Genomic DNA, 14127 nt, shown 5'->3' on the forward strand with positions numbered 1-14127 from the left:
TCAATATTCAGGATTACTGTAAGATTGGATAAAAGATCTTTCCTACATAGAATTGATCAATTACATACAAGAGCTTCTCATAAGGTGGGAGGTACTTTTGTTACTCAGGTTCTGATTGCATTTGTCGTTACAAGAGCTTCTCATGGGGGGCAAAGGGCACATTAGTAAAGGTTCTGAATTGGGGAGAGCTTTCTATCTGTTTCTATCTGCACTAATTTACATGGTTCACATGAGTTCATTGCATAGATCGGTTGGGAATCAAGAGGATGAGGCCTGTATATCTCTTGGAGCTTGTCTGAAGGGCCATTTTGCGCACTCTCTACTTTTGCTTATAGGTACATTTGGTGCACTTGATGCATCAAATGGGAATTGAGCAGCTACCAGGGCATTTTAGATGAGTTGCATCGGATGGGAATCGAACATCTACAAGGGCGTTATGCATGCTTTGCAAGAAGAGTTTGAATCATTTAATCTCAAGAGATATATTTTGTGCTTTGTGTGCAATGAGGATTGGTCAGCCTAGATGGGAATATGCACCTCCATGCTGGGTCCTGCAGCTTGCTCACTCCCAAAGATTCTTGGGATTCAGCACTTTGCGTTCTGCTTGACTATGATAAGAGTGTATTTCTAAGGTCATGAAATTTGTGAGCCACCCCAATCTGGATGGCCGAATACGCCAAAAGTGGGAGCGCAATATTCCCCTCTTGCATTTAGATGTTTGTAATTGTCATGCCGGATGGTTGCTTGTAAGCATCTGGTTTTTCCTTAATGCCAAGCAGGTAGAATAAGGGGGCCAAGACCGTGACACTTAGATGGTGTCCGGGGATTCTTAATTCAAATGGTCGGAGAATTTTCAGAATTTTCCTTTATAGCAAGAGGAAACTTTTCAAAGATAAAAAATCACTCTGCCGTAGCATAAACATATATTTTGGATCTGAAATATTGCTTGGAGTATAGTGATGGCAGGGGCGAGAAAGGAACAATGCATGGAGAAGTGGCTTTTCTCTGCACTGCAGTTTTCTATTGAGGCGTTTTTTGTTTGGGTCTTCCCTGTAAGAAGGAAATTTGACTGTGTTGGGGGCTATTAAAGATTTGAGTGTAGGTGAAGCTTGTATTATTTATGGTCTCATATTGGAGGGCCAATTATGCAGTTTCTTGACTGTGCCAGTCACTTTAAGTGGTGATGATGCCTTCAGGAGTAGTATCGTCTTCTAAGTTCTGGCATTATATCCTTTTGCTTATTATTTTGAAGTTGTAATGATGCCTTTGGGAGTAGTATTGTCTGCTGGCATCATATCTTTTTGCTTGTTTTTAAAATGCTGCTTAGCAGTCGCTTCTTACTCTGGGACTGCTGATATGTTATATACAGGTGAATAATGCAGGAATAATGGCTTGCCCTCAGTCATACACCAAAGATGGATTTGAAATGCAGTTTGGGGTGAGGCAGCTAAATTTTTTGGTTTTCGGAAGGGAGTCAAAACTGGTTACTAAATTGGGTGGTTTTTTTAAATGCTACCGTGCAGGTCAACCATCTAGGACATTTTTTGCTTACAAGGCTTCTTTTAAGCACTCTGGCAGAAAGTGCCTCTCTTGGGTAACATCATGTGTCAAGTACACACAAATTTCTTCTTTATCCCTTTAGCAACTTATCTGTTCAAGTTTTGGAACTTGCAGGCTAAATTCAAGGGTGGTTGTCCTGGCATCTATGGGGGAGCGTTTCGGTAGCATTGACTTCGATGATCTCAATTTTAAAGGCTCCAGAGGTTAGTTGGTTTCTGGATTTTATGGAAGAGAGAGAGAAAGAAAGAAAGAAAGAAAGATTTTTTTACGTCCATAAGAGGCCGAAATCGGCCTATGAGACAAATTCAAGTACATGGGGGTAAGTGTCCTCTGGATATCCTGCGAAGGATAAAAGGTACAAAGCAAAAAATAGCTATCCTGTGTAATGACTGGGAGAGAAGGGAGGTGGTACAAGGGTAGGGGGGGGTGGAGCTCTAAACTAGGGAAAAAATGCAATCCTATATGCTGGGGTATATACAATCATGAGAGAAAGTGCTATCATATCTTTAGCTCCATCCAGTCCCGTAATCAGGGTGTAAGACATGATGCATGGGTGGGTGAAGTGTGAACAATCCCCGTAGGATGGCGGCTGGGTCTGCAAAAGCCCAGATGTGTCTCTCCTCTAGAGATCTGTAGTAGCGCTCCTGAATCTCCTGGATCTCTCTCTGGTGAAGTCGGGGTGCCCTACGTCCGTGGGGACGTGGACGCTTGCGAGCTCGGACCTCCTCAGCCTGCTGTAGAGTCACTCCTCTCTGAGTAGTCTGGGATGGTGGTACTACTGTGTCCCTCTGGAAGAAGTCTGTGAGCTGTCTGGCGCTCGTCTCTCACGATTGATGATGTCTGAAGGAGAGAGTCCCTGTGCTGCTGTGCCTCTATGAGGAAGCGGCCGAACTGTCGCTGGTCTCTGGACTCAAGAATCTGATGTAAGGTGGGCTGATCTGCAAACAAGGTCGGGTATCTGCCTCTGATCTCCTCATATGCTCTGCATCTGCACACAAAATGCTCCTCACTCTCAATGTCTGCTGTGCAAAGTCTGCATATCCTCTCTGCTCTGGGGACATGTGCAACTCTCCCTGCCTCAATCTCTAGCTGGTGTGATGATACTCTGAGCTGTCCAATGGCGACCCGTGCTTTGTGCGGCATGTAGACATCCATGACACATGTACCTCGGTCTCTGGATGAACCCATCTGCTAGGATGGTCAGGAAGTGGTCTCTGTAGTACTGCCTCTTCGTAGGAAGAGGCTCTCTGGGTGTGATCCATGTCTCTCTGATGTATAGCTGCCAGAGATCCTGTATGAGAACTCTATTCCTCTCATGGTGTGAGAGGCGTATGTGTGGGGAGTCGGGATCATACTGAAAAGGAGGCAAGTCTGTGATGTCTAGGCCATGTGATGTGAACCACTCTGTGACCTGCGAGTACCATGCTCTGGTGTCCCCCTCCTGGTGTAGCTGTATCGATACCTCGAAAGCTCTGCGGGTGAGTCTGTTTGGTGGCAGCTCTCGCATGCGCTGGATGAAGCAAACTGTCTGGAAGAGGGCTTCTACTAGCATCGGGGGTGCTGCTAGCTCTGCTCTGATGATGTCGTGTGGTATTGATGGTTTGCTATGGAGAAAACGAGAAATCATAATGATCTGTGTGTGTCCAGAGAGATGCTGGTAGCCCTGGTGCCCATACTGCGGCAGCGTACGTCATGGCAGGTGTAACTAGAGTGTCAAAAAGCCACCCCTTGGTACGGGGCTCTTGGAAGTGGGCCTGGTGGCATCTGCACTCTAAGGTGGCCAGTGCTGCATATCCTCGTGTAAGCCGGTCTCTGGCTTCTTGGGTCATGGAAAATCTGCCAGTGGTGCCAGTGAAAGTCTCCCCCAAGTATACATATGAATCAACTACCTCAACCTGTCCACCTGCTACAATGAGCACTGCTCTACTTCAGACTGTCCTGGAGGTGTGGAAAATCATGACCTTGGTCTTGCCAAGGTTCACTGTGAGCCCTCTATGTGTGCAGAAATCATCCAAGGCGCGTAGGTGGCTCTGTAGTCCCTCCTGTGTCTCAGAAACTAGAATAATATCATCTGCATAGAGCATAATATGGACCGGTGTACCTGCCAAGTCGGAGCCCGCCCCGCCTGCTCGTAGGATGCAGTCTGCTATCTCGTCGATGTAGAGGCCAAATAGGGTCGGGGAGAGGGGGCATCCTTGCTTCACACCAATGGTGCTAGCAATGGGGTCCGATACTCCACCTGGGCACCGCACTCTGCCTATGACCTGTGCATACAAAGAATGAATGGCCCATATCATCTCAGATGGTATCTGTAGCTCCTGGAGACGCTGAAAGAGTCTCTCTCTAGGGATAGTGTCAAAAGCCTTGCGGAAATCCACAATGCAGCAGTAGAGTCGTCTCTTCCGTGCTTTCGCTCCGTCGATCAGGCAGCGAAGCACGAAGATGTGGTCGATGGTCGAGAAAGTGCGTCGAAACCCTGCCTGTCCTGGTGCGCGTAGCCCTGATGCCTCTGCGTATGTGCTGAGCTCTGCCTCAAGAACTGCTCCATATAGTTTGGTCAATGTGTGGCCAATCATGATAGTCCTGTAGTTCCCTGGGTCCAAGGTGTCACCAGATTTGTGGATAGGCACGATGGTGTGCATGGTCCACTCCTCTGGTAGTCCCTAAACCAAAGCGCGGTTGAAGAGACGTGCTATCAAGGGGGAGAGGGTGTCTGCTGCATAGATGAGGTGCTCACTCTGTAGTCTAGTGTGGTCGGCTGAGCGGCCATGCTGAAGGCGTCGAATAGTCCTCTTCACCATACTAGATGTGAAGAGAGTCGAGGTGGTAGGTCGGGGGTCGGATGGCTCCGGGATCAGTGGCTGCCCAGGTATGTGGTATAGGCGCTCGGCGTAGTCATGCCAAATCTGAGGATCCTCCAAGGGGGTGGTGGGGCGTGGCTCTTTGAGAATCCTCCATGCGGTGGTGTAGTCAGTACTCATGAGAAGATGGTATAGCTCAAGCTCCTGCGCCTCTTCGAAGGCCCGCCGTTTATGGCGTGTGATGGCCTTCATCTGTCGCCTGACCTCGCTCTCAGTGATCTCTTCCAAGGCTCGTCGAGCCCGTAGCTGCCTGTATAGATCCCTACACTCCTCATCGTACCACCGGTTTTGGGGCATCGTCCCAGAGGGTGGAGGTCTACCAGTGTGGGTAGTATGTGGAAAGCAGCTGAGGGCCGAGGTGTGTAGAATTGCGGAAAGCTGGCTAGTGAGTGTAGAGAGTGGTGTATCTGGGTCGAGAGTGTAGATCCCCTTGTAGACATGTGATGAGTAAACTCTGGCTAGCTCATGTGTGAAATGTATGGTGGTGTGTGGTGTGAGTGTAGGTGGTGTGTGTGAGATGGGTGAGCCAGTGAAAGAGAGAGCAAGATATGCATGGTCAGCCCCAATAGGTAATGGGGGGATGGTGAAGGATGTGAGGAGGTGAGCTGCCTCTCTGAAGCCGATGATGTAGTCCACTGTACTGCCGCCGCTGGGTACTGATGGTGGTATGCAAGTCAAGCCTCCAGATGATGGCCATTGCGCCATCCCGTTGTAAATAACGAGACGGTGTTGTGATCCCAAACAAAGTAGATGTCGCCCGTATGGTGTCGGTGTGGTGGTTTCTTTGGAAGTCCTCTCTGCCTCTGTGTTCTCCATGGTGGAGAGTAGCTCTGGGTCGTCAAAGTCGTAGATGTCACACTGTCTACTCTGTGTCCTGGCGTTGAAGTCTCCCGTGAGGAAAACTTCTCCTAGCCTGGAGTATTCCATGATCTCCTCCCTGAGACATGCATATTGTGAAAGTGTATCATCCTCCTCCTCCCCGCCCTGTGTATGAGCCTCATCTGTCTCTCCTCCGCTTGTCTGTGCGAATCTAGAACCACTGGGTGCAAAGTAGCAAATGGAAATGTAGAGAATGTGTTCCTCATAGAGCTCAATCCGCACCCACATGTAGCGTGCTCCTGGGTCACGAGCTACTATCCGTATCCTGCTATGGAGTAAGCGGCGGTAGAGGACTGCTACTCCGCCAGATCCTCTAGTGGTGTTGTGCCGTGTGCACTTCCTGTGTGTAGACTCCCACTGATAGTCGTGTACTAGAGGTAGACCTCTCTCTGAGCTCTCATGTGTCTCTGTGAGTAGAATGATGTCTCTGTTATGCATCACCTCCTCCAATCTCCCTGGGTGTGTCCACAAAGAGCCATTGCAGTTCCAAACTGCTATGTGTATCTCCTCATATAGTGTCCCATAGGCCGCGAGTTCCTATGCTACGGCCGGGAGATCCAGACGCCCACGACTGCGGAGGACTACACAACATCGACGGAGGCTGCATCAGAGGATTCGGATCACTTTGGCCCGGCATGCACGACGCTCAGTCAGGCTATTGACCATGGAGGAGATTGGTGAGATCCGCCAGCGACCAATGCTGGATCTTTTGTGATCTGTGATTTAGCTATCCCACCTAGCTGCTTAGATCATACCTAGCTGTTTTGGATTCAATAGCATTTTATTTTGTCATTTTTGTTACTCTGACTTTATATCAGATGCACCACATTGTAACTTTCTGGTCTCATAGGTCACTTTGGCCTTCTGAAGATGTTAATATAACATTTCATTTCATCATCTCTCTCTCTCTCTCTCTCTCTCTCTCTCTCTCTCTCTCTCTCTCTCTAACAAGTGGCATGGGGAGTCGGTTGTGCACCACAAAAAACCAACAAGAGCAAAATCCTCTCCTCAAGTCTGGTACAAGACATCAAGAGATGGTTTGCAAGATGGAATGTGGAAGCATATGTAGACATGCCTATCGAAGAAGGAGATTATATGCTGAATTTTGAGCTGACAGCGCTAGACAGTCTCCACAACAAATGGAAGACTGCTACACACAGATCTAAATTTGAATACTACTGCAAACATGTACACACAAAGTATTGGGAGGCATACAAAATGTCAGAAACACAAGTTCACATAAGAACTCCTATGTGTCAATATAGAAGAGAAAGAAGAGACTGAGAGAGTCTCCCTCTCCTGATTCTCTTTAATATGTGCCTGCACATTAGAAAAGAGTGGCAACAACTCTTTCATGTGTTGCTCTCTCAACGCTGGTCTTTCTTTGTGCGCGCGATCCAATTCTGCTTTTCTTTTTTCGCGCTCACGATCCAATTCGCTTTGCGTACTTGGGCTTCTGAGCGTGCTGATGCTTTATGGCTCCATTCTTTCTTTGTATTTACGCTCTATGGCTGCCATTCTTTCTGCTGTTCGTTCTTCACGTTTGCGGCGTGTTGCGCTTCTTGTTGTAACTTCTCCCTGTCCATCATTGTCTTGTCGAAAAGCTCCATGGGAGTTAGTGCAATCCTTGGCGTAAGGGTTGAAAAACCTCATGGTGGAGAAAATTCTTCTTCGCCACTGCCATGCTCATCACGTCAATGCGAAGTATCCATTCCGCTTCTGGTAATGACCATACACTTGAAGTCTTGTGTTCTGAAGTTCACAAGGAACTAGGGGTCTTGTGGGTCTTGGTTCTTGAGGTTCTTGAGGGTTGAGTCTTGAGGGTCTTGAGGTTCTCCTTTAGCTTGCAATCTGTGTTAGAGAAGGATCTTCTCTTTACCCGAGCTCTTCTCTTTCCCGCAGGCGCAATCCTTGGCAGCCTTGCGCTCACACCAAGGTTGCTTTTTCCCACCTCACGTCGATTGGCCGGCCACGAAGTGCATGGTCCGCTCTCAATGAGTGAAAAGAGAGACAAGGGGAGACTGGACAAGCCCTTCTTTCTTGGTCACTCTTCAAAAACACGATTAGGAATCGACACGCCCAAGAGGACTTGGGTTGCGTGCGACCGCAACAAGCAAAAAGAAATTCTTGTGGTTCTTTCCTTGAGTGATATAGAACACTGCCAAAGCTGTGATACCAATGTAAGGTGCAGCGGAAGTGAATGTTGAACTTTGCTCAAGATGAGTGCTTCGAACTATGCTCAAGGGTTCCTTTTACTTACAGAAGGGAGAGCCTTCCTTTCCTTTAGTGAGAGAGTGCAATGGACACAAACAAAGTGGTGAACACTGTGAATGAAGGTGCATGAGACTGAGAGATAGAGAGAGAAGAATACGACACCGGAATGTTGTCAAAAACCTCCTCAGAATGCCCCACTCTCTCTGGCGAGAGCGGTCTACTATTGATTGCACAAATCTCTACAATGCTTGGACTTGGCGACGATGAGGACGACGACGAGACGTATGTCGTGCTTTGGAAAAGAAGAGACGGAGAGAGTCTCCTTCTCCTGATTCTCTTTAATATGTGCCTGCACATTAGAACAGAGTTGCAACAACTCTTTCATGTGTTGGTCTCTCAACGCTGGTCTTTCTTTGTGCGCGGGATCCAATTCTGCTTTTCTTTTTTCGCCCTCACGATCCAATTCGCTTTGTGTACTTGGGCTTTTGAGTGTGCTTGATCGTGCTGACGCTGTATGGCTGCCATTCTTTCTTCGTATTTACTCTCTATGGCTGCCATTCTTTCTGCTGTTCGTTCTTCGCGTTCGCGCTCCAAGGCGGCGTGTTGCGCTTCTTGTTGTAACTTCTCCCTGTCCATCATCGTCTTGTCGAAAAGCTCCATAGGAGTTAGTGCAATCCTTGGTGTAAGGGTTGAAAAACCTCCTGGTGGGGAAAATTCTTCTTCGCCACTGCCATGCTCATCACGTCAATGCGAAGTATCCATTCCGCTTTGGGTAATGACCATACACTTGAAGTCTTGTGTTCTGAAGTTCACAAGGAACTAGGGGTCTTGTGGGTCTTGGTTCTTGAGGTTCTTGAGGGTCTTGAGTCTTGAGGGTCTTGAGTCTTGAGGGTCTTGAGGTTCTTCTTTAGCTTGCAATCTGTGTTAGAGAAGGATCTTCTCTTTACCCGAGCTCTTCTCTTTCCCATAGGCGCACCCCTTGGCAGCCTTGCGCTCACACGAAGGTTGCTTTTTCCCACCTCACGTCGCTTGGCCGGCCACGAAGTGCACTGTCCGCTCTCAATGAGTGAAAAGAGAGACAAGGGGAGGCTGGACAGTTTTGCTTTTCTTTCTTCGCGCTCACGATTCAATTCGCTTTGCGTACTTGGGCTTCCGAGCGTGCTTGATCGCGCTGTCGCTTTATGGCTGCCATTCTTTCTTCGTATTTACGCTCTATGGCTGCTATTCTTTCTGCTGTTCGTTCTTTGCGTTCGCGCTCCAAGGCGGCGCGTTGCGCTTCTTGTTGTAACTTCTTCCTGTCCATCATCGTCTTGTCGAAAAGCTCAGTAGGAGTTAGTGCAATGCTTGGCGTAGATGGGGAAGGGGGAGGGTTGGAAAACCTCTTGGTGGGGAAAATTCTTCTTTGCCACTGCTATGCTCATCACGTCAATGCTAAGTATCCATTCTGCTTCGGGTAATGACCACACACTTGAAGTCTTGGGTTCTGAAGTTCACGAGGAACTTGGGGTCTTGTGGGTCTTGGTTCTTGAGGTTCTTGAGGGTCTTGAGGTTCTTCTCTAGCTTGCAATCTGTGTTAGAGAAGAATCTTCTCTTTACCCGAGCTCCTCTTTCCTGCAGGCGCACCCCTTGGCAGCCTTGCGCTCACACCAAGGTTGCTTTTTCCCACCTCACGTCGATTGGCCGGCCGCTAAGTGCACGGTCCGCTCTCAATGAGTGAAAAGAGAGTCAAGGGGAGGCTGGACAAGCCCTTCTTTCTTGGTCACTCTTCAAAAACACGATTAGGAATCGACACGCCCAAGAGGACTTCGGTTACGTGCGACCGCAACAAGGAAAAAAAAAATCTTGTGGTTCTTTTCTTGACTGATAAAGGACACTGCCAAAGCTCTGATACCAATGTAAGGTGCAGCGGAAGTGAATGTTGAACTTTGCTCAAGATGAGTGCTCCGAACTGTGCTCAAGGGTTCCTTTTACGTAGGAAGGGAGAGCCTTCCGTTCCTTTAGTGAGAGAGTGCAATTGACACAAACAAAGTGGTGAACACTGTGAATGAAGGTGCATGAGACTAAGAGATAGAGAGAGAAGAATACGACACTAGAATGTTGTCAAAACCCTCCTCCGAAGGCCCAAGTCTCTCTGGCGAGAGTGGTCTATTATTGATTGCACAAATCTCTACAATGCTTGGACTTGCCGACGATGTCGACGACGATGAGGACGACGACGAGACGTGTGTCGTGCTTTGGAAAAGAAGAGACCGAGAGGGAGTCTCCTTCTCCTGATTCTCTTTGATATGTGCCTGCACATTAGAAAAGAGTCGCAACAACTCTTTCATGTGTTGGTATCTCAACGCTGGTCTTTCTTTGTGCGCGCGATCCAATTGTGCTTTTCTTTTTTCGCGCTTACGATCCAATTCGGCTTTGCGTACGTGGGGCGTCCGAGCGTGCATGATCGCGTTGACGCTTTATGGCTGCCATTCTTTCTTCGTAGTTACTCTCTATGGTTGCCATTCTTTCTGCTGTTTGTTCTTTGCGTTCGCGCTCCAAGGCCGCTTCTTGTTGTAACTTCTTCCTGTACATCATCGTCTTGTCGAGAAGCTCCATAGGAGTTAGTGCAATCCTTGGCATAGATGGGGAAGGGGGACGGTCGAAAAACCTTTTGGTGGGGAAAATTCTTCTTCGCTATTGCCATGCTCATCACGTCAATGCGAAGTATCCATTCCACTTCGGGTAATGACCATTCACTTGAAGTCTTGGGTTCTAAAGTTCACGAGGAACTTGGGGTCTTGTTGGTCTTGGTTCTTGAGGTTCTTGAGGGTCTTGAGGTTCTTCTTTAGCTTGCAATCCGTGTTAGAGAAGGATCTTCTCTTTGCCCAAGCTCTTCTCTTTCTCGCAGGCGCACCCATTGGCAGCCTTGCGCTCACACCAAGGTTGCTTTTTCCCACCTCACGTCGATTGGCCAGCCGCTAAATGCACGGTCCGCTCTCAATGAGTGAACAGAGAGACAAGGGGAGGCTGGACTAGCCCTTCTTTCTTGGTCTCTCTTCAAAACCACGATAAGGAATCTACACGCCCAAGAGGACTTGGGTTACGTTTGACCGCAACAAGCAAAAAACATTTCTTGTGGTTCTTTCCTTGAGTGATACAGAATACTGCCAAAGCTCTGATACCAATGTAAGGTGCAGCAGAAGTGAATGTTGAACTTTGCTCAAGATGAGTGCTCCGAACTGTGCTCAAGGGTTCCTTTTACTTACGGAAGGGAGAGCCTTCCGTTCCTTTAGTGAGAGAGTGCAATGGACACAAACAAAGTGGTAAACACTGTGAATGAAGGTGCATGAGACTGAGAGTTAGAGAGAGAAGAATAGGACACCAGAATGTTGTCAAAACCCTCCTCCGAAGGCCCCACTCTCTCTAGCGAGAGCGGTCTACTATTGATTGCACAAATCTCTACAATGCTTGGACTTGCCGACGATGTCGACGACGACGAGACGTGTGTCGTGCTTTGGAAAAAAAGAGACCGAGAGAGTCTTCTTCTCCTTATTCTCTTTAATATGTCCCTGCACATTAGAAAAGAGTCGCAACAACTCTTTCATGTGTTGGTCTCTCAACGCTGGTCTTTCTTTGTGCGCGCGATCCAATCTGCTTTTCTTCCTTCGCGCTCACGATCCAATTCGGCTTCGTGTACTTGGGCTTCCGAGCGTGTATGATCGCGCTGACGCTTTATGGCTGCCATTCTTTCTTCGTATTTACGCTCTATGGCTGCCATTCTTTCTGTTGTTCGTTCTTCGCGTTTGCGCTCCAACGCGGCGCATTGCGCTGCTTGTTTTTTTTTCCGATAAAAAGATCCTTCTATTAGTTAATGAAAACTGCCCATAGGGCTACAACCACCTCTGCAAGAGAGGGCTACAACAGACATGATGGGGAGACTCTCCCAATGAAAAAACAGCATATATACAATGAGGCTAAATCAAGAGATGGGAGGAGGGAAGAGCCACACAGGTGGACGGTAGTGCCATCTGAGCACGCCCTTGACTATGGTGTAGAAATGCCCAGGGCGCCAGAGTCGAAGGAAAGCCTCGCGGCGCTCCGGCATGCGTTTGGAGCTGCCTTGTAGTTCCTCAAGCTGTCCTCTGAGAGTATGGATCAGCTCTAGCCAAAAGTCACGAAGTCTTTGCTAGTGGCACAGGGCGAGCCTCAAAGATGCGGAAATAGCGGATCCGCCAGATGAACCAAAGTGTCAGGCCACTGATGAGCTCCCAACACTCCTCTCTCTCACTGCACCACTCCTGTGGAGTAAGCTCTGTAGCAGGCTGGAGTGCAGGACCTAGGTCGCCCCTCCTGCATCACTATCATCTTGCTGGTGGAAGATAGCTTAAACTGAAGTGCCGGGCCCGTGAGGGTGGACCAAGCCGCTGCCCCCCAAGTGTATTGTCAAGTCGTGGAGAGAGCAGGCATCAGCCGAAGAACTCGTAGCCATACTTGCTGGGCCGAGGGACAGTCCCAAAGACAGTGACGTTGACTCTCCACCAAATGGTCACAAGCTGCACATGCGGCCGAGAGACCACTATGCACTAGCCAGCTCCCTACTGCTGTAGCTCTGTGTGCGACAAGCCACTGAAACAAGGTGACTCGCCTCGGCTGTCTGGAGTCCCACAACCTCTCCCCAAAGGTTGCCAAGAACTCGACTGTGAGACCCTCCTCCTGCCAATGACGTGCTGCAGCGGGGCGGGCCTCTCTCTGTGCTGCTAGTATATGACGTCCCAGTTGAACAGTGTACTGAAAGAACGGGACTCCTGGGTGGTCTGCAGAAGAGAAGGGGTCCCTTCATAGCCACTCACCAGGATCCCACTGTACTCGTGGCAGTGGACAATACTCCCAAGCCCACAGCCTCCAGTGTCCAGTCTCAAGAGCTGTTCGGTCAGGGTCTATGACGCAAGTCCTCCCACAGATGCCCACTACTTGGATCCTCTGAAAACAGCACTCCGCTACTTGCGGGGCCTCTACTGCAACTCGCTGTAGTCGTCCCCCACCCTGAAGCTCGAAGAACAGGGCAGGGACAGTCTCTGAGCAGGCCCTGACTCAGATGAGAACCTCCAGTTGTGTGAAGGCTCCCATCCACTGGGGTGCTACTGGCTCGAGAAGCGTGAGCCACTCAGCTGGAACTGACTCTGAGATGTCCTGACACATGCTCTGCACCCCTCTCATGCCTTGTATGGCTGGAGCCCCTGCACCTCCTCTGACAAACCTATGAACTCTAGCCAGTCACCTAGAGAGCGCGCTGGACTTGCTGCCATGGGACCCCAGGAAACATGAGGCCGACTACCAACCAAGTGGCCTCTCTGAGTGCTAACCAGGGGGTTCCAGACGAGGGGCTGCCGTAGGCGCTCCTCCGTGCATGTCGGCTGTCTCTGCTCCAGGCCACGCTGTAAGAGCTCCCAAGATTGAAGCAAACTCATAGCGAAGCGGTCCTCCAGTCTCCTGTTCAAACCAACTCTGCGCATCTCTGTAAAGATCCATCTGGTCGAAGGTTGCCAATGGTCTCCTGACTCAGGCACCCTGGCACGAAGCCCTGTAGCAAGAACTCCTTCCAAGGCTCCTCACTTGGAAGAAGTCCTCTGACGATGAACTTCCCAAGAAGGGCTGTGCTCTGCTGTGCTGGATCAATGATCCCAAGCCCTCCCTGAGAACAAGGAAGCGTGATGACCTGCCAAGCCACCTTGGCTCGGGCTATCTGAGTGTCAGGTCCTGACCAAAGGAAGTTCCAGATCAGCCTCTATCTGGCTGATACAAGAACTCGAGAAGATCGAGCAGGAAGTGATGTACCACATAGTCGCCAACAACACCTGGTTGGCAACTACTACTTTGCCAGCCAGAGAAAGTCGTGCTGAGCTCCAATGTAACAACTCTCTCCTGATAGACAGGAGAAGGGGACCAATCTGTTGCTCGGGAGACAAGTCCAAACCAATCTGACAACCCAAGTACCGAACTGTAGTCCCTGGGGGAATCCACCTGAAACCCTCTCCTGGCATCCAATATGGCACAGGAGCACTACCAACCGAGAAAGCCACTGTCTTTCTCTAGTTGATCAGTGCGCCTGATGCACAACAAAAGGTCTCCAAAGCCTGCTCACATCTGTGAAGGTTGGCCTCGTGGTCATCTAAGTACAAGGTTGAGTCGTTGGCAAACTCAGCGTCCGGTAGCTCATCTCCCCAAATAGGAATGCTAAGCCCCGTAGACCAACCTGCTATGACACCAAAAACCTGCTCATCGCCTTCGCATAGAACAAAAAGAGGAAGGGGGCAAGAGGACAGCCCTGTCTGACCGAGCGTGTAAGCATGAAGCGCTCACCTCTACCTCCTGCCAAAAGTACCTGACTGTGAGCCTGTCTGCACAAGGCTCACACCCCTCTGATCCAAGCATCTGAGAAGCCCATTCTGTGTAGAGTGCCCTCTAGAAAGTCCCAGTCAACTCTGTCGTATGCCTTCTCAAAATCGAGAAGAAGAATCACGAGGTCCTCACCACGAGGCCGTGCCAGGGCAGAAGCCTCCCAAAAAGTAAAGATGTTGTCAAGGATACTGCGTTCCTTTACAAAACCTGTCTGGGTCCCATGTATAAGGCTCTC

General features: G+C 49.4%; 1 protein-coding gene and 1 pseudogene across 2 annotated transcripts in view; one reads left to right on the forward strand and one right to left on the reverse strand.

The window, feature by feature from the left end:
• The window catches only part of LOC147457437 (uncharacterized), a 46758-nt gene that overhangs the window by 3043 nt on the left and 29588 nt on the right, over window positions 1-14127 (forward strand). For both annotated transcript variants that reach the window (XR_015188107.1, XM_086512329.1), the window contains exons 6-8: window positions 1370-1438; window positions 1524-1594; window positions 1675-1763. Coding sequence is in view for 1 of the 2 variants with exons in the window: in XM_086512329.1 (XP_086368455.1) it covers window positions 1370-1438; window positions 1524-1594; window positions 1675-1763 (229 nt within the window). In the remaining variant the exon portion in view is untranslated. The remainder of the gene's footprint in view (window positions 1-1369; window positions 1439-1523; window positions 1595-1674; window positions 1764-14127) is intronic.
• Window positions 1771-4202, reverse strand: LOC147457438 (uncharacterized; annotated as a pseudogene).

The sequence above is a fragment of the Adiantum capillus-veneris genome, chromosome 5 (assembly GCF_014529385.1).
Source record: "Adiantum capillus-veneris isolate H3 chromosome 5, ASM1452938v2, whole genome shotgun sequence".
Taxonomy (NCBI): Eukaryota; Viridiplantae; Streptophyta; class Polypodiopsida; order Polypodiales; family Pteridaceae; genus Adiantum; species Adiantum capillus-veneris.